This window comes from Scyliorhinus canicula, chromosome 12 (genome assembly GCF_902713615.1).
Source record: "Scyliorhinus canicula chromosome 12, sScyCan1.1, whole genome shotgun sequence".
NCBI classification, from domain to species: domain Eukaryota; kingdom Metazoa; phylum Chordata; class Chondrichthyes; order Carcharhiniformes; family Scyliorhinidae; genus Scyliorhinus; species Scyliorhinus canicula.
The window spans coordinates 59,730,726-59,748,753 of record NC_052157.1 but is presented as its reverse complement, the minus strand read 5'-3'; the positions used below and the strand labels follow the sequence as shown (position 1 = coordinate 59,748,753).

At 51.0% G+C, this 18,028-nt stretch overlaps 1 protein-coding gene across 1 annotated transcript in view; it reads left to right on the top strand.

Annotated features, from left to right (window-relative positions):
- The window catches only part of LOC119974745 (V-set and immunoglobulin domain-containing protein 10-like), a 49,136-nt gene that overhangs the window by 15,759 nt on the left and 15,349 nt on the right, over window positions 1-18,028 (top strand). The window contains exons 7-9 of the mRNA XM_038813935.1: window positions 917-1,189; window positions 2,847-3,131; window positions 8,627-8,734. Coding sequence (XP_038669863.1) covers window positions 917-1,189; window positions 2,847-3,131; window positions 8,627-8,734 — 666 coding nt within the window. The remainder of the gene's footprint in view (window positions 1-916; window positions 1,190-2,846; window positions 3,132-8,626; window positions 8,735-18,028) is intronic.

The window sequence follows — 18,028 nt, the reverse complement described above, 5'->3', positions numbered from 1 at the left end:
GTTCTGGTCTCCATCTCCCTTGTTTGGTTCACATTCCGGGCACCGTATACAGTTCTGATCTCAATATCTCTTAGTTGGATCACACTGAGAGCAATATTCATACTTCTGGTCTCCATATCCCTTGGTTAGACCACACTTGGAGCATTGTGCACAGTTCTGGTCTCCATATCCCTTGGTTAGACTACACTGGGAGCACTGTACACAGTTCTGGTCTCCATATCCCTTGGTTAGACTACACTGGGAGCACTGTGCACAGTTCCGATCTCCATACACCTCGGTTAGACCACACTTGGAGAACTCTGCACAGTTGCAGTCTCCATATACCTCGGTTAGACCAGACTGGGAACTCTGGTCTCCGTTTCTAAAAGCTATGTTGAGGCATTGGAGAAGCTGTAAAAGGAAGAAGATGGGAATAGAGAGGCTGAAACAAACAGGAAAGATTGAATAGGCTGGGGCTCTTTTCTTTGGAAAATTGAAGGCTGAGGGGGCGACCTGATTGAGGTCTTTAAAGTTCGGAGTGGGGTTTATAGGGTCGACATCGAGAAGATGTGTTCACTTGTGTCAGAGAGAGACAAGACCACGGGGCCATCGATATGCAACAGTCACTAAAAAACCTAATGAGGAATTCAGGATAAACCTCTTTATCAAGAGAGTGGGGCAAATGTAGAACACGCTCCTTCAGGAAGTGGGGAGAATGTGGGACTCGCTCCCATGGGGAATGGGAAGAATGTGGGACTCGCTCCCAGGGAGAGAGTGGGGCAGTGCGATGAGTTCAGGATTAATATAGGGCTATGGGGAGAGAGTGGAGCAGTGGGATTAGTTTAGGAATAATATAGGGCTATGGGGAGAGAGTGAGTCAGTGAAAATAGTTTCAGGATTTATTGCACTGACCGATGCTTTAATCTTTACTCCACAGTGGCGCCATTGGTCATCCCGTCGAGACGCATTGTTAGGGAGACACAGGGTGATGCCACTGTGACCCTGACCTGTGAGGTCAGGTCGAACCCCGCCTCCATTATTCATTGGTTCAAAGGAGAGAAGGTGTTAAGGAGCAACGAGAAACTCATCATCTCATCCAACAGCTCGGAAATACACATCCGGAATTTCTCCTTAGAGACCGACACTGGGAATTATAGCTGTTCCTGTCGAAATCCTTTGGGAGAGAACAGACCCAGCCTGATTCTGACAGGTAGGAACCAAAACCAGATTAATTGCCAAAGCGTGATTCAATCACTCACAACATCCCAAATCACATTAAAAACACTGCCTCAGGACTGACCCTCTGACAGTGCAGCACTCCCTCAGGACTGACCCTCTGACAGTGCAGCACTCCCTCAGTACTGACCCTCTGACAGAGCAGCACTCCCTCTGTACTGACCCTCTGACAGTGCAGCACTCCCTCAGGACTGACCCTCTGACAGTGCAGCGCTCCATCAGTACTGACCCTCTGACAGTGCAGCACTGCCTCAGTACTGACCCTCTGCCAGTGCAGCACTCCCTCAGTATTGACCCTTGACAGTGCAGCACTCCCTCAGTACTGACCCTCTGACAGTGTAGCACGCCCTTAGTTCTGACTCTCTGAAAGTGCAGCACTCCCTCAGTAAGGAGCCTCTGACAGTGCAGCACTCTCGCAGTACTGACCCCCTAACAGTGCAGCACGCCCTCAGTACTGACCCTCTGACAGTGCAGCTCTCCCTCAGTACTGACCCCCTGACAGTGCAGCACTCCCTCAGTACTATCCCTCCAACACTGCAGCACTCCCTCAGTACTGACCCTCTGCCAGTGCAGCGCTCCCTCAGTACTGACCCTCTGAGTGCAGCACTCCGTTAGTACTGACCCTCCGACAGTGCAACACTCCCTCAGTACTGACCCACTGACAGTGCAGCACTCCCTCAGTAAGGAGCCTCTGACAGTGCAGCACTCTCGCAGTACTGACCCACTGACAGTGCAGCACTCCCTCAGTAAGGAGCCTCTGACAGTGCAGCACTCCCGCAGTACTGACCCTCTGACAGTGCAGCACTCCCTCAGTGCTATCCCTCCAACACTGCAGCACTCCCTCAGTACTGACCCTCTGAGTGCAGCACTCCGTCAGTACTGACCCTCCGACAGTGCAGCACTCCGTCAGTACTGACCCTCCGACAGTGCAGCACTCCCTCAGTACTGATCCTCTGACAGTGCAACACACCCTCAGTACTGACCCTCTGACAGTGCAGCTCTCCCTCAGTACTGACCCTCTGACAGTGCAGCACTCCCTCAGTACTATCCCTCCAACACTGCAGCACTCCCTCAGTACTGACCCTCTGCCAGTGCAGCGCTCCCTCAGTACTGACCCTCTGAGTGCAGCACTCCGTCAGTACTGACCCTCCGACAGTGCAGCACTCCCTCAGTACTGACCCACAGACAGTGCAGCACTCCCTCAGTACTGACCCTCTGACAGTGCAGCACTCCCTCAGTACTGACCCTCCGACAGTGCAGCACTCCCTCAGTACTTACCCACTGACAGTGCAGCACTCCCTCAGTACTGACCCTCTGACAGTGCAGCACTCCCTCAGTACCGGCCCTCTGACAGTGCAGCACTCCCTCAGTACTGACCCTCCGACAGTGCAGCATTCCCTCAGTACTGACCCACTGAGAGTGCAGCACTGCCTCAGTACTGACCCTCCGACAGTGCAGCATTCCCTCAGTACTGACCCTCCGACAGTGCAGCACTCCCTCAGTACTGACCCTCTGACAGTGCAGCACTCCCTCAGTACTGACCCTCTGACAGTGCAGCACTCCCTCAGTACTGACCCTCCGACAGTGCAGCACTCCCTCAGTACTGACCCCCTCTTTACCTCTTTCCCCAGTGCCTGTCATCACAAATATCTCAGTTTGGCGGAGCCCAGATGGGGAGACGGCGAACGTGTCGTGGGCGATTCCGGACAATTCCGTTGTAACCTCTGTCCTGGTGCAGACATGGTGCGGATCAGAGGGACGTGATTGGGAGAAAGTGGTCGAGCTGGGGCTGGAGAAACACTGGGCTGTTGTACCTACAAAGCCGGCGAGAAGTCTTACCCTCCGCATGGTGCCAATGTTGGGATTGATGATGGGGTCTCCATCGCCAGTCTGTGTCTCACCCTCCACTGGAAATGGTAGGTTTATTGAGCACTCACTCCCCCCGTACTGAGGTACTCAGACACCTGGCCTCATACAACACTGTAGGATTATATCAGCAATGACAAATCCCTCCCCTCTCTTTCTCTTTGTCTGCCTCTCTTTATCTCTCCCGCTCTCTGCCTCTTTTTATATCTCTTTCTCTGTGTCCCTGCCCATCTTTGTTTCTCTCTCTGTCTCTCTTTATCTCTCTCTGTCTCTCTCTTTATCTCTCTGTCTCTCTTTATCTCTCACTGTCTCTCTCTTTATCTCTCTCTGTTTTCACACTCTCCTTCTCTCTGTGAGTATCTTCCTCTTCCGTTGTCTCTGTGCCTTTTTCCTTTCTCCCTCGTCATCTCTCCAGCCCTCAACAACCCCTCCCTCTCTCTCCTTTCCCTCTCTTCTTCCGATCTCTGTCCCTCACTCTCTCCACCGTCACAATTGCCAGCTCCCTGTCAAACTAGGTCTCTCTCTCTCTCACTCTCTCCATCTACATTGCTGTCTCCCTCACCCTTTCCCTCTCTCCACCTCTGCTTTTCCCTCCTCCCCTCTCTCCTGACCCGCTTTCTCTGTGATTCCTGATCAGAATCCAGGTCAGTCTGATGGACAATAAGTCTCAATTTATGTCTCTCTTTCTTTCTCTCTCACCCTCTCTGTCTCCTTCTTACTCCCTATGTCTCTCTCTCTTTCCCCATCTCCCACTCTCCCTCCATCCCTTCCTCTCTTTATGCCACTCACATTTTTCTATCTCTCTCCATCTCTATCTCTCACTCTCTCCCTGCCCATTTCTCTCTGTTCCTCTGTTTCTCCTCCTCCACCCTGTCTCCCTCTCTCTCTCCCCCTATCCATCTCTCTCTCTCTCTCTCTCTCTTTCTTTCTCTTCCCCTTCTCTCTCTCCCTCTCTATCCTTCTCTATCTCTCTTTCTCTGTTACTCTCATTGTCTCTCTTTTTCTCTCTCTCTCCCCCCTCACAGTCTCCCTTTCTCTCTCCTCTCTCTCTCCGGCTCTGCCTCTCTCGTACCCGTTCTTTCTCTCTTGCCGCCCCAGCCCGTGTTCCCTTTCTCTCTATGTCACTCTCACTTGCTCTTGTCTCTCTCTTGTGAGCGAAGATTAAACAGGTTGGGGCTGAACTCATTGGAATTTCGAAGAATAAAAGGTGATCTCATTGAGACAGATGGGAACAAAATCCCTTAGCGAACGTGTTTAGCCGTGTGTTTACCGGGAGTCGCAGTACTGAGGAACACATGGCTATTCAACACGCCTCGTGTTGTCTGAAGGGGCCTGAATGGGGAAACGAGGCTGCACGTAGCCCCATTTTGTACAGTGGGGAGAGCTCTGCTCTCTGGAACTCCCCAGTGCAGCAAGACATCGAGACACCATTTTTAAATGACGTCCCGATCTCCGAGGCCCCCAAAGCGATCCCCAACCTCCCCCCAGCTTGATCACACGATGGGAAGACCCCTAGACCCCCCTCAACACCCACGCAGGGAACCCCCGGCCCACTCGCGTGTGAAAGAAATGCCATCTTGGCGGTGCCCATACCAGCTGGCACTGCCACCTGGAAAGGCTGGCACCCAAGTGGCAGGGTGCCAGGCTGGCACTGCCAATTTGCCCATGTGGTACGGCCAGGGCACCACCCTGCCCAAAGGGCATGCAGCTGGGGCCTCCGATCACCTGGGAGATTCCCACAAGTGTCGTTCTGGGGGCCAGTGCCAAACAGCCCTCGCCCGAGGTCTCTCAGGTGAAGGGATTGAATCCCAAAGCCTCAGGTACCTCTGGAAATTGTCACAATGGGTGGGATTTACATTGCACCGTCTCACGGGATTGTCTTGTTATGCTCTTGGCGTAGCATAAGCAGCTTTCTTGATGTTCACTCTGACAAAGGAAGGTTCAGACGTGGAGATAACTTCAACACGTTTATTGAACTATTTAGAATTCTCCTACTCGGATTCGCTACTACTGTTAATCCTCTTATAGCTACTCAGACTGACAAGCCAGTCTGCTACAATCCACGTGGTGCGTGTGATATTGAATCAACCCTGTGTCTCTACTCACTGACTGTCTCCACTGGAAAGAGGCAGATCATGTGTGTTGTGTCCTTTATATATGGGTTGGTGTAATGTCCCCCTGTGGTAGTGTCACCTCTGTGTGTATCGTGAATGCCCATTGGTCGTGTCCTATCTAACTGACCTATTGGTTGAGTGTCTGTGTGTCATGTCTCTGGTGCTCCCTCTAGTGTCTAGCTAGTCTACATGTACTTACATTAACCCCTTGTGTATTTACAGTGATGCATATCACCACAGGGATCACATTGAATCTCACGAGGTGTTGCGAGCTGGATAGATCGTGGGAGCGATGTCTCCCGGCTTTTATTGGCCACACTACACCAAGGCGAGCTGCTTTTCTGGCACAGCTTAGTCATTGGTTTGCGCCAATAGGGTTCTTAAGGGACTTGACAGGGCAAATGCTGGGAGGAAATTTCCTCTCATGGGAGAGTCTGGGACCAGACGGCATCGTCTCAGAATAAAGGGGTGCCAATTTAACACTGAGCTGAGGAACAATTTAATCTTTCAGAGGGTTGTGAGTCTTTGGAACTCCTTGCTACAGTGAGTTGTGGGGGCAGAGTCCTTGTGCATATTTAAGGCTGAGATAGATGGGTTCTCTATCAGTAAGGGAATTAAGGATGATGGGGAAAGAGCAGAAAAGTAGATGTGAGGAATGTCGGATCAGCCATGATCCTATTGAATGGATTGAGGGGTCGAATGGACTCCTTATCTTCCTATTTCTGATGGTCTTATTGTCTCTCCCTCTCTCTCTGTCTGCCTGTCTGCCTGTCTCTCTCTCTCTCCATCTCTGTCTCTCCATCTCTCTCTGTCCATCTCCCTCTGTCCATCTCTGTCCCTGTTCCACTTTCCCTCTCTCTCTCCATCTCTCTCTGTCACTCATCGGTCTCTGTCTCTCCCTCTTTCTCCATCTGTCTCTCTTCCCCCTCTCTCTATCTCTCTGTCTCTCTCTCTTTCTCCATCTGTCTCTCTCCCCCCCCTCTCTCTCTACCTCTCTGTGTCTCTGTCTCTTTCTCTCTCTCCATCCTCTCTCTCCATCTCTCTCTCTCAATTTCTCCCTGTCTCTCTATCTCTCTATCTCTCTGTTTTTCCATCTCTCTTGGTCTCTCCATCGCCATCTGTTTCTCCTTCCTATCTCTCTGTTTTTCCATCTCTCTCTTTCTCTCTTTCCCTCCTTCCTTTCTCTCTTCCTCAGTCTCTCTCTCTCTCCTCCTTTCTACTGCTCTCCTTTCCTCTCCCTCTCCATGTCTCTCCCTCCCTCTCTATCTTTCCATCTATCTCTCGCCCCCTCTGCTCTTCGCTCTCCCTATCTTTTTTTGTCACTCTCTCTCTCTCTGTCTCTCTCTCCTCCATTGCTCTCTCTCTCTCTGTGCCCACCCCCTTCCCTAACTCTTTCCATCTCTCTGTCAGGGTTGTTCATTGTAAATGAGTTGTTGAGCCTCAGTCTGGCCCCCGTGTGTCTGAGTTGGCTCGGATTCCATTTCTGGCCTTGCCTTGACCACTGGATCTGCTTCAGAGGATGTTAGGAAATTTCACTGGTGAATTCCCGCCCAAGAGGTGGCTGGATAAAAAATCCCGGGATTTTTCCCCCCTCGGAATCTGATATCTTTCAATCAAGGTGTTGACGACAGGGGGACTGGAGAAGGGGGCAGTGTCGGGGGTTTACGGGGTTATTTTGGGAGAGGGGAAGGCACCACTGGAAGGGATCAAAAGCAATATGGGAGGAAGAGTTGGGAGAGGGTATGGAGGAGGGGTTCTGGTGTGAGGTGCTCCGGAGAGTGAACGCTTCCACCTCGTGCGTGAGGTTGGGGCTGATACAGCTGAGGGTGATATATCGAGTACACCTCACAAGAGCGAGGATGAGCGGCTCTTTGAGAGGGTAGAAGATGTGTGTGTCTGCCAATCACGTTCATATGTTTTGGTCCTGTCCAAAGCTGGAGGATTACTGGAAGGAGGTTTTTAGGGTAATCTCTAAAGTGGTGCACGTGAAACTGGACCCGGTCCCTCAGGAGGCCATATTCGGGATATCGGACCAGCTGGCGTTGGAAACGGGTGCGGAGGCAGATGATCATTGATCGCCCGAAGGCGGATCCTGTTGGGATGGAGAGCAGCCTCTCCACCCTGTGCCCTGGCGTGGCGAGGGGACCTGCTGGGATACTTGACCCTTGAGAAGGTTAAGTTTGAACTGAGGGGAAGGACGGAGGGGTTCTACAATTCATGGGCATTATTCATTATCAAGAACTGGATAACATCGACATTAGTTTGGGGGGGGGGGGGTTTGGGAGGGTTGGGGGAAGGGGGGCTGTGTGTATTAATTGTGACTATGGGTGATTCCTGATTTATTTTTGTCATTTGTTTATGTTAACATGCGGGCTGCTGTTTGAGGGTTTGGTGGGAGGATAGGATTGTTGTTGTTGATATGGGGATTGACATTATATTCGTTACTGATTATTGTTTATTGTTGGTGGGTGCAAATTTGGGAGAAAATGTGAAAAAGGAGGAGAATAAAAATATTTTTTTAAAAAGCAAGAGGCAGGGAGACTCGGGGACATTTTGGTTGTGGTTTCCATGTTTGGTGTCCATTCAATTTCATTCTGTTTTCGCTGATGGGCAGGCACAGCGATGACATTCCAGGGTCAAACCTTCTCAAAAGGACACTTATTTCACAAGCGGCTTGATGCAGAATCAGTCACTGAGCCCACCGGCTCAGGGACAGGGGAACAGAGGGCTGGCAGAGTGACCGGGGAGGGGGGAGGAAAACACTGAAAGAGAAAAAGGGAGAGACAAACCAAGAGTGAGATAGAGGGAGTGGGGAAGACAAGCAGAGAGAGAGAGAGAGAGATGAAGGGAGAGACAAACCGAGAGGGGATCAGAGAAACAGAGAGGGAGAGATAATCAAAGAGAGGGAAACAGAGAGAGACAAAAGCAAGAGAAAGGGAGAGAGAAACAGAGAGAGAAGGAGAGAGAATTGGAGGGAGAGACACAGAGGGAAAGAGAAAAAGAGGGAGAGAGGAAGAGAAGAAGGGAGAGAGAGAGATAAACTGAGGGGGATAGAGATACAGAGCGAGAAGGAAAGAGAGAGAAGCAGAGAAACAGAGAGAGGGAGACATAGAGAGCAAGAGAGAGAGTTAGAGAAGGATAAATAGTGGGGGAAAACTGAGACAGAGAGTGAGAAAAAGAGCGATACAGAGAGAGGCAGCGAGACAGAGACAAACAGATTCAAACAGATAGAGAGACAGAGAGAGCGAGCAACATACAGAGACAGAGAGAGAGAGAGAGAGCTGCGTACAATTCTAAACTCCCTGTCCAGCTATCACTCAGGCCATACGCAATGATGATCTGACAGGCTTCTTGAATTCAGGTGTAATATCCCGCGTGAGTGGGTTGTGAGAATAATTCCTCCCGGTTAATCTTGCTTGTTTTCCTCACAGGACATGGACTCAGTACAGGAGCACTGGCGGGAATCGTGGTTGGTTGTGTCGGCGCAGCGTTACTTTTCAGCGTGCTTCCCATCTTCATCTGCGCCATCCTAAGACGATGTAAGTAACACATCCTGAATCCAAGCGGGAATTCGAGAGAAACATCATGATTGTTACTGCAAAGAGGGGCATGTTGTTGAATCTTTTCATCTTGCACTCATCAGAACACACACAAGAATGCCAAATGTCAAACTCTCACAAGTTTTACTTCAGGAGAAGAAAGTGCTCATTGGTTGGCAAATTGCATCTTATTATGCGACGTATTGCCAGGGAGCTAGCAATAGGTTCCCCAAGCTCCTGGGTAATTCAGAGGCTGTCCAAGTCTTGAACATATTCCTTTTGTTTGCACAAAGCAGATACCTGTGTATGAATGTATGTTCCTTTGAGTAAATATAAATTAGCCAATTATGAGCTCAACTGATTATCTTAAATTGGTTCTTCGTGTAGCTATTAACATGCCCAGGGTTGTTCAGCAAGTGCTGCCCAATCACAGAACCACATCTAACAGTGGATGTTCTGATTTGGTTTTGCCAGCTGGGGCTAGTGGAGCACGTTCTGTAATTTGCCCATTGTGAACAACCAAAGGACCCTGCTCTTTGAATCATTCATTGAATCTCTGGGATATGCAGCTGGCATCACAGCGGCTCTGAAATTCACAAACAATATAATTCAATTGTGTGGTGGAAATAAGTTCTTTGTGGGCCGATAGTAGCCTTGTTAGCGGAAAATACCCCTCGCATCTTTGCCCAGAGAGTGGAGAGAATTTGGGACTCGTTCCCACAGGGAATGGGGAGAATGTGGCACTCGCTCCCACAGGGAGTGGGGAGAATGTGGGACTCGCTCCCACAGAGAGTGGGGAGAATGTGGGACTTGCTCCCACAGGGAGTGGGAGAATGTGGCACTCGCTCCCACAGGGACTGGGGAGAATGTGGGACTCGCTCCCACAGGGAGTGGGGAGAATGTGGGACTCGCTCCCACAGGGAGTGGGGAGAATGTGGGACTCGCTCCCACAGGGAGTGGGGAGAATGTGGGACTCGCTCCCACAGGGAGTGGGGAGAATGTGGCACTCGCTCCCACATGGAATGGGGAGAATGTGGCACTCACTCCCACAGGGAGTGGGGAGAATGTGGGACTCGCTCCCACAGGGAGTGGGGAGAATGTGGGACTCGCTCCCACAGGGAGTGGGGAGAATGTGGGACTCGCTCCCACAGGGAATGGGGAGAATGTGGGACTCGCTCCCACAGGGAATGGGGAGAATGTGGGACTCGCTCCCACAGGGAGTGGGGAGAATGTGGCACTCGCTCCCACAGGGAGTGGGGAGAATGTGGTACTCGCTCCCACAGGGAATGGGGAGAATGTGGGGTTGGTTGAGGTGAATAGTGCTGATGTATTTAAGGGGGAAGCTGGATAAACTCATGAGGGAGAGAGGAATAGAAGGATATGGTGATGGGGGGGGGGGAAGAGATGAAGAGGAAAGTGGGAGGAGGATCGAGTGGAGCAGGAACACCGGCACGGAGCAGATGCGCCGATTGCCTGGTTCGGTGCTGGAAGATGCTATGTGGTGTGAGGGTCCAGGTTGCTCGGGAAACAGGTGGCGGGATTCTCCCATCCCGCGGCAGAGTGTTCACGCTGCTCCAGCTTCCGATCCCGGCGTGAACTGTGCGCCACGGGATCCACGCATGCGCAGTGGCGCTGGCACCAATGTGCACATGCGCAGTGGCCTCCTTCAACGCGCCGGCCCCGATGCAACACGGTGCAGGTCTACAGCAACCGGCGCTTAGTAAAGGAGGCCCCCAATCAGAGAGGCCGGACCACCGATCGGTGGGCCCTGATCGCGGGCCAGGCCACATCGGAGGCCACCCCTGGGGTCGGACCCCCCCACCCCTCCACCCCTCCTTCCCGCCGGCTCAGAGCAGGTTAGAATGCGCCAGCGGGACTCGGTCTTTTTCTTACGACCGCTCGGCCCATCCGGCCCGGAGATTCGGCGGGCCGACGTTTAGTAGCCTGGAACTTTGGGTAGTGATGGTAGAGACTCCAGTGTTATCTCCACCACATATCTGAGGAGGAATCTCTCCCCTTCGTATTGTCTGTCCTTTGGACGAACATTGGGAGCAATTGCAGATTGATATTCAACCCTGTTTGGCTGCTGTTGCTCAATGCATTAATCTCAGAGTGATGCTGAGATGACACTCATCTCCAAGTGTGCGATAGATGTACTGATAAGAGTTTTAAAATCATAGAATCATGGAAAATTTACATATGGCAGAGAAAGAGGCTATTTGGCCCATCATGTCTACTGAAAAGCAAGCCCCCTTACACCAGCGGCACAGTGGTTAGCACTTCTGCCTCACAGCGCCAGTGACCTGGGTTTAATTCCGGCCTCGGGTGACTGTGTGGAGTTTGCACCTTCTCCCCATGTCTGCACGGGTTTCCTCTCACAGTCCAAAGATGTGCAGGTTAGGTGGATTGGTTGTGCTAAATTTCCCCTTTGTGTGCAAGGATGTGCAGGTTAAGTGGGTTAATGGGGATAGGGTGGGCAATTTCAGAGGGTCGGTGCATTCTCGATAAGCCGAATGGTCTCCTTCGGCACTGTCGAGATTCTATTCTATTCTATTCTAATCCCACTTTCCAGGGGCCGATCTACAGATCTGCACATTACGGTGCTTTGAGGTGAACATTCAGGCACATTTTCAAATGAGTTGACGCTTTCTAACGGTGCCATCCTTTCAAGCAACGGGCTCCAGACTCTCAAACCCCTCTGGGTGAAAATAAATTCTCCCCCCCCCTCTAATCCTTCTCCCAATGGCTTTAAATCTATGCCCCCGGGCTAGGCGGCAGCAAAGTGGTATTGGACGAGTAATCCAGTGACCCATGATAATGGTCTGGGGACCTGGGTTCAAATCCCACCACGGCAGGCGATGGAATTTAAACTCTATAAAAATATCTGGAATGAAAAGTCTAATGATGACCATGAAACCAATTGTCAATTGTCGTAAAAACCCATCTGGTTCACCAATGTCCTTTTGGGGAGGAAATCTGCCATCCTTACCCGGTCTGGCCTATATGTGACTCCAGACCCACAGCAATGTGATTAACTCGGAATGCCCTCCTAAATGGCCAGTTGGATTCAGCTGCTACAAAAAGACAAAGGAATGAAACTGGGTGGACCACCCGGCATCGAACCAGGCACCGGAAATGACAACGGCAAACCCAGCCCTGCCGACCCTGCAAAGACGTCCTTACTAAAATCTGTGGGCTTGTGCCAAAGTTGGGAGAGCGGTCTCACAGACTAGTCAAGCAACATAGTCATACTCACAGAATCATACCTTTCAGAGTGTCCCAGACACGATTACCATTCCTGGGTATGTCCTGTCTCACCGGCAGGAGAGATCCAGCAGAGGTGGAGGCACAGTGGTATACAGTCGGGAGGGAGTTGCCCTCGGAGTCCTCAACATCGATTATGGACCCCATGAAGTCTCAGCACTTCAGGCTAAACATGGGCAAGGAAGCCTCCTACTGATTACCAGGTTCTGTCCACCATCAGCTGGTGAATCAGTGCTCCTCCATGTTGAACACCACTTGGAGGAAGCACTGAGGGTGGCAAGGAAGCAGAATATGCTCTCGGTGGGGGACTTCAATGTCCATCACCAAGAGTGCAACGGTAGTACCACCACAGACCATCTGGGCAGGTCCTAAAGGACATGGCTACTGGACTGGGACTGCAGCAGATGGTGAGGGCACCAACAAGAGGGATAAACATACTTGACCTCATCCTCACCAATTTGCCCACTGCACATGCATCTGTCCATGACAGTATTGGTAGAAGTGACCACCGCACAGTCCTTGTGGAGGCAAAGTCCCGTTTTCACATTGAGGATTTCCCTCCATCGCGTTGTGCGGCACGACCACCGTGCTAAATGGGGTAGAATCGAACAGATCTGGCAACTCAAGACTGGGCATCCCTGAGATGCTGTGGGCCATCAGCAGCAGCAGAATTGTACTCAACCACAATCTGCAACCTCATGGCCCAGCATACCCCCCACTCTACCATTACCACCAAGCCAGGGGATCAACCTTGGTTCAATGAAGCGTGTCGGAGAGCATGCCAGGAGCAACATCAGGCATACTGAAAGATGAGGTGACAACCTGGTGAAGCTACAACACAGGACTACTTTTGTGCCAATAATAATAGACAGAGTAATATATTGAGCTAAGCAATGCCACAATGAGCACATCAGATCTAAGTTCTGTAGTCCTCCCACATCCAGCCATGAATGGTGGTGGACAATTAAGCAGCTCACTGCTTAATATCCCCATCCTCAATGATGGAGGAGCCCAGCATACATGTGCAAAGGACAAGGCTGAGGGATTTGCAACAATCTTCAGCCAGAAGTGCCGAGTGGATGATCCATCTCGATCTCCTCCAGAGGTCTCCAGCATCACAGATGTCAGTCTTCAGCCAATATGATTCGCTCCATGTGATATCAAGAAACGGCTGAAGGCACTGGATACGGCAAAGACTATGGGTTTTGACAATATCTGAGCAATAGTACTGAAGCCTTGTGCTCCAGAACTCGCCGCAGCCCTTTCCAAACTGTTCCAGTACAGCTACAACACTGGCATCTCGCTGGCAATATGGAAAATTGCCCAGGTGTGACCTACACACAAGATACAGGACAAATCCAACCCAGCCAATTACCACTCTCTCATCATTATCAGCAAAGTGATGGAAGGAGTCATCAACAGTGCTATCAAGCGGCAATTACTCAGCAATAATCTGCTCAAGGACTATCAGTTCAGTTCCACCAGGGTCACCCAGCTCCTGACCTCATTACAGCCTTGATTCAACCATGGACAAAAGAGTTGAATATCAGAGGGGAGGGGAGAGTGACTGCCCTTGACATCGAGGCAGCATTTGACCAGGTATGGCATCAAGGAGCCTTAGCCAAACTGGGAATCAGGGGGGAAACTCTCTGCTGGTTGGAGTCATACATGGCACAAAAGAAGATGGTTGTGGTGGTTGGAGACCAATCATCTCAGCTCCAGGACATCACTGCAGGAGTTCCTCAGGGTAGAGTCCTAGGCCCAACCAGCTTCAGCTGCTTCATCAATGACATCCCTTCCATCATAAGATCAGAAGTGGGGATGTTTGCGGATGATTGCACAATGTTCAACATCATTCATGACTCCTCAGATAATGAAGCAGTCCTGGACAATATCCAGGCTTGGGCTGACAAGTGGCAAGTTACATTCAAACCACTCAAGTGCCAGGCAATGGCCATCTCCTACAAGAGAGGATCTAACCATCGCCCCTTGACATCGCTGAACCCCCACAATCAACATCCTAGGGGTTACCATTGATCAGAACCTGAACTAGACTAGCCACATTAATGCTATGGCTACCAGGGAAGATTGGGAATCCTACGGCGAAAAACTCACCTCCTAACTCCCCAAAGTCTGTGCACCATCTACAAGGCACAAGCCAGGAGTGTGATGGAATACTCTCCACTTGCTGGATGAGTACAGCTCCAATAATACTCAAGAAACTCGACACCATCCAGGACACAGCAGCCCGTTTGATTGCTACCCCTCCCAGAAACATTCGCTCCCTCGACCACCGACGAACAGTGACAGCCATGTACACTGTCTATAAGATGCACGGCAGCAACTCACCAAGGTTCCTTAGGCAACACCTTCCAACCACATGACCACTACCATCTAGAAGGACAAGAGCAGCAGATATATGGGAACCCCACCACCTGGAGGTTCCCCTCCAAGTCACTCACCACCCTGACTTGGAAATATATCGGTCGTTCCTTCACTGTCGCTGGGGCAACATCCTGGAAATCTCTCCCTGACAGCACAGTGGGTGTACCTGCACCTCAAGGACTACAGCGGTTCAAGAAGGCAACTCACCACCAACTTCTGAAGGACAACTAGGGATGGGCAATAAATGTTCGCCTAAACATCCCGTAGATGAATTTTTAAAAAATGGTCACTGACCTCCCTGCTACAGTGAATAGCCCCTTCCCATCCACCCTATCCAGGACCCTCGCAATTTGTACACCTCGATCAAATGTCCCCTTGGCCTCCTCTGGCCCGAGGACAGCAACATCAGCCTATCCAATCTCTCCTCGTAGCTGAAATTTCCAGTCCCAAGTGGCAACGCCCTGGTAAACCTACTCTGCAGTCTCTCCAGTGCACTGGCATCCTTTTGGGATTGAGGCCCAGCTAATGTTTTGGCCACTTCCTCTTATATTCTGTACCTCAGCTAAGTAATGAGAGGACTCATTCTGTCTCCTTTACCACCTTTTCTACCTCCAGTGATTATAGAGCACACACCCCAAGGTTCCCCATTTCCTCTACACCTCTCAGTGCCCTCTTATTAATTGCGCCTTCATTTGCCATATTTGACCTCCCCAACCATGTCATCCCCCTCTTCACTGTGTTCAACAATAGCCTCGCAATCACAAAATGCCCACACCCCTGCGTTACCCCAGCACGAGCTCCGAGTTTCTTTTTCCCCTTTTTAGTCACTTGGGGAAGCCAGCGTTGGTGCAACAAGGATTTAATGAACTACATACAGTATTCTGCCCACGGCAGCAAGTCGCCCCCAATCCAGTCCTTGCTGAGAGAACTAACCACACCTGGCCCTGCATTGGGCCAGATTTTATGTGCAGTCATTAACGACCTCCAGCTGAGTGGCCTCCCCCCCAATCCCTGGGAAGCTCGTAGTCCATGAGTCCGATGGGGAGATCGACAATGGTTTCCCCTTGATCCGCATGGGGGTTTGTACCCTTTGTTCAGAGTCTGCACCCAGGCTTAACCAGTCAAATATGGGGAGCATCGATCGGTTGCCAAGACTTATATAATCGAGCGAGGATGGCTGAACGTGGCAGCCACATCGCCATGGTCAGCAGGTCCCAGGGTGGGATTCAAACCCAGGACTTTATGTTGGGGAGGTAGGGGGCTTGACCCACTGTGCCGCGTAAACTCATCAAAGTTCAGAGCGGCTCAATTTCATTATTGAAGGAAAGATAAATATCCAACATCCATGGTGGGCATGGCAAAAAATAGGCAGAGGAAGTCACGTGAGAGATCTGAATCTACTGAGAGTAACAGACTGATGGAGAGAGAGAGTGAGGCAGATACACCAACATCCCAGGAACAATCTGGTAATTGGGATCATTCTGACTTGGAAGGAGAGGGGACAAAGAGGAATGACAGGGGTGTAGTTGTAACATCACTATACCAGTAAACCAGAACACGTTCTAATGCATGATGGGCCCAATCTCCCCATTGAATTAATAACATCTGAATTATTAATCTATTTACATCGTGGTCACCATGAAACATTTGTCAATTGTTGTAAAAACTCGGCTGGTTCACGAATGTCCTTGAGGAATGGGAAATCTGATATCCTTATCTGGTCTGGCCTACATGTGACTCCAGGTCCCACAGCGATGTGGGCAACTCATAGGTGCCCCACCAAAATGGCCCAGAAACACATTCAGTTCAAGGACAATTAGGGATGGGCAACAAATGCTTAACGGGCCTCCCCCTGCTCTTGGGTAACAAAGTCAATTGGGCTGAATGGGCCTCCTCCTGTTCCTGTGTAACAGACTGGAAGGGGCTGAATGTGCCTCCTCCTGTTCCTGTGTAACAGACTGGAAGGGGCTGAATGTGCCTCCTCCTGTTCCTGTGTAACAGACTGGAAGGGGCTGAATGTGCCTCCTCCTGTTCTTGTGTAACAGTCTCGAGGGAGCTGAACGGACCGCCTCTTGTTTGTGTGTAAAACCTAGCAGGCAGAGCGAGGTGTCCAACCGTGAAATTGTTCCCCCACCACACAGTTTGCTGCAAAATCCCCAATGTTGCCCTGGTTGTCATGACACCTGATCCAGGTTCCGTTCACCCAACGCTGCTTGGTTGTTCGAGAATGTTCTCTATGTCACTAAGCCTTCCAAGGAGAAGGCCTGGGGCATTGTTTGCTATCAGCGCTCTCCTGTTACCATGGAAACTGAAAGTGTTGGAAAAATTTCATCAGGACACTTGACCCCAGGACAAACGATATTCCGTGTTGGAACCTATTGTTCCGGCAAGTTTGACATTATAACAGTTCCTCAGGCATTTCGCAGTCAATGTGGCCCTTTTCTTATTGAAGTGGGGTCAATGTTGTGGTGTATAAATCTCAACAACTAATCTGCACTGAACAGGAGCTCGCAAACAGCAGTTTGATAATGACCCAGATCATCCATTCATTCAGTGATGATGGCTGAGGGTGGAAAATTTTCCCTAGGACACCAGGGAGAATTTACTGCCCCCCCCCCCACCCCACCCACCCATCCCCGCTCTTCTTCCCAACAGTGACCGTGGGATCTTGAACACCGACCTGAGAGAACAGACGAATCCTTGATGTGGTAGTCACCACCGTTGTATATATCACATATGAGATGTAATACGGTAAGGCTCCTGTACTGCTGGCTCCGACCAATAGGCGGAGTATAAATGTGTGGGCTCACCAAGCTGCAGACATTTCGGCAGCAGCTGCAGGAGGCTACACATCTCTGCGTAATAAAGCCTCGATTACTCTCTACTCTCGTCTCGTCGTAATTGATAGTGCATCACTCGGTTTAATGTCTCATCCTGAAAGACAGCAACTTACCCTCAGTACTGACCCTCCAACAGTGCAGCACTCCCTCAACACTGACCCTTTGACAGTGCAGCACTCCCTCAGTACTGACCCTCTGACAGTGCAGCACTCCCTCAGTACTGACCCTCTGACAGTGCAGCACTCCCTCAGCACTGACCCTCTGACAATGCAGCACTCCCTCAGTACTGACCCACCGACAGTGCAGCACTCCCTCAATACTGACCCTTTGACAGTGCAGCACTCCCTCAGTACTGACCCTCTGACAGTGCAGCACTCCCTCAGTATTGACCCTCTGTCAGTGCAGCACTCCCTCAGCACTGACCCTCTGACAATGCAGCACTCCCTCAGTACCGACCCTCTGACAGTGCAGCACTCCCTCAGTACCGACCCTCTGGCAGTGCAGCACACCCTCAGTGCCGACCCTCTGACAGTGCAGCACACCCTCAGCACTGACCCTCTGACAGTGCAGCACACCCTCAGTACTGACCCTCTGACAGTGCAGCACTCCCTCAACACTAACCCTCTGGCAGTGTGGCACTCCCTCAGTACTGACCCTCTGACAGTGCAGCACTCCCTCAGTACTGACCCTCAGACAGTGCAGCACACCCTCAGTACCGACCCTCTGACAGTGCAGCACTCCCTCAGTATTGACCCTCTGTCAGTGCAGCACTCCCTCAGCACTGACCCTCTGACAATGCAGCACT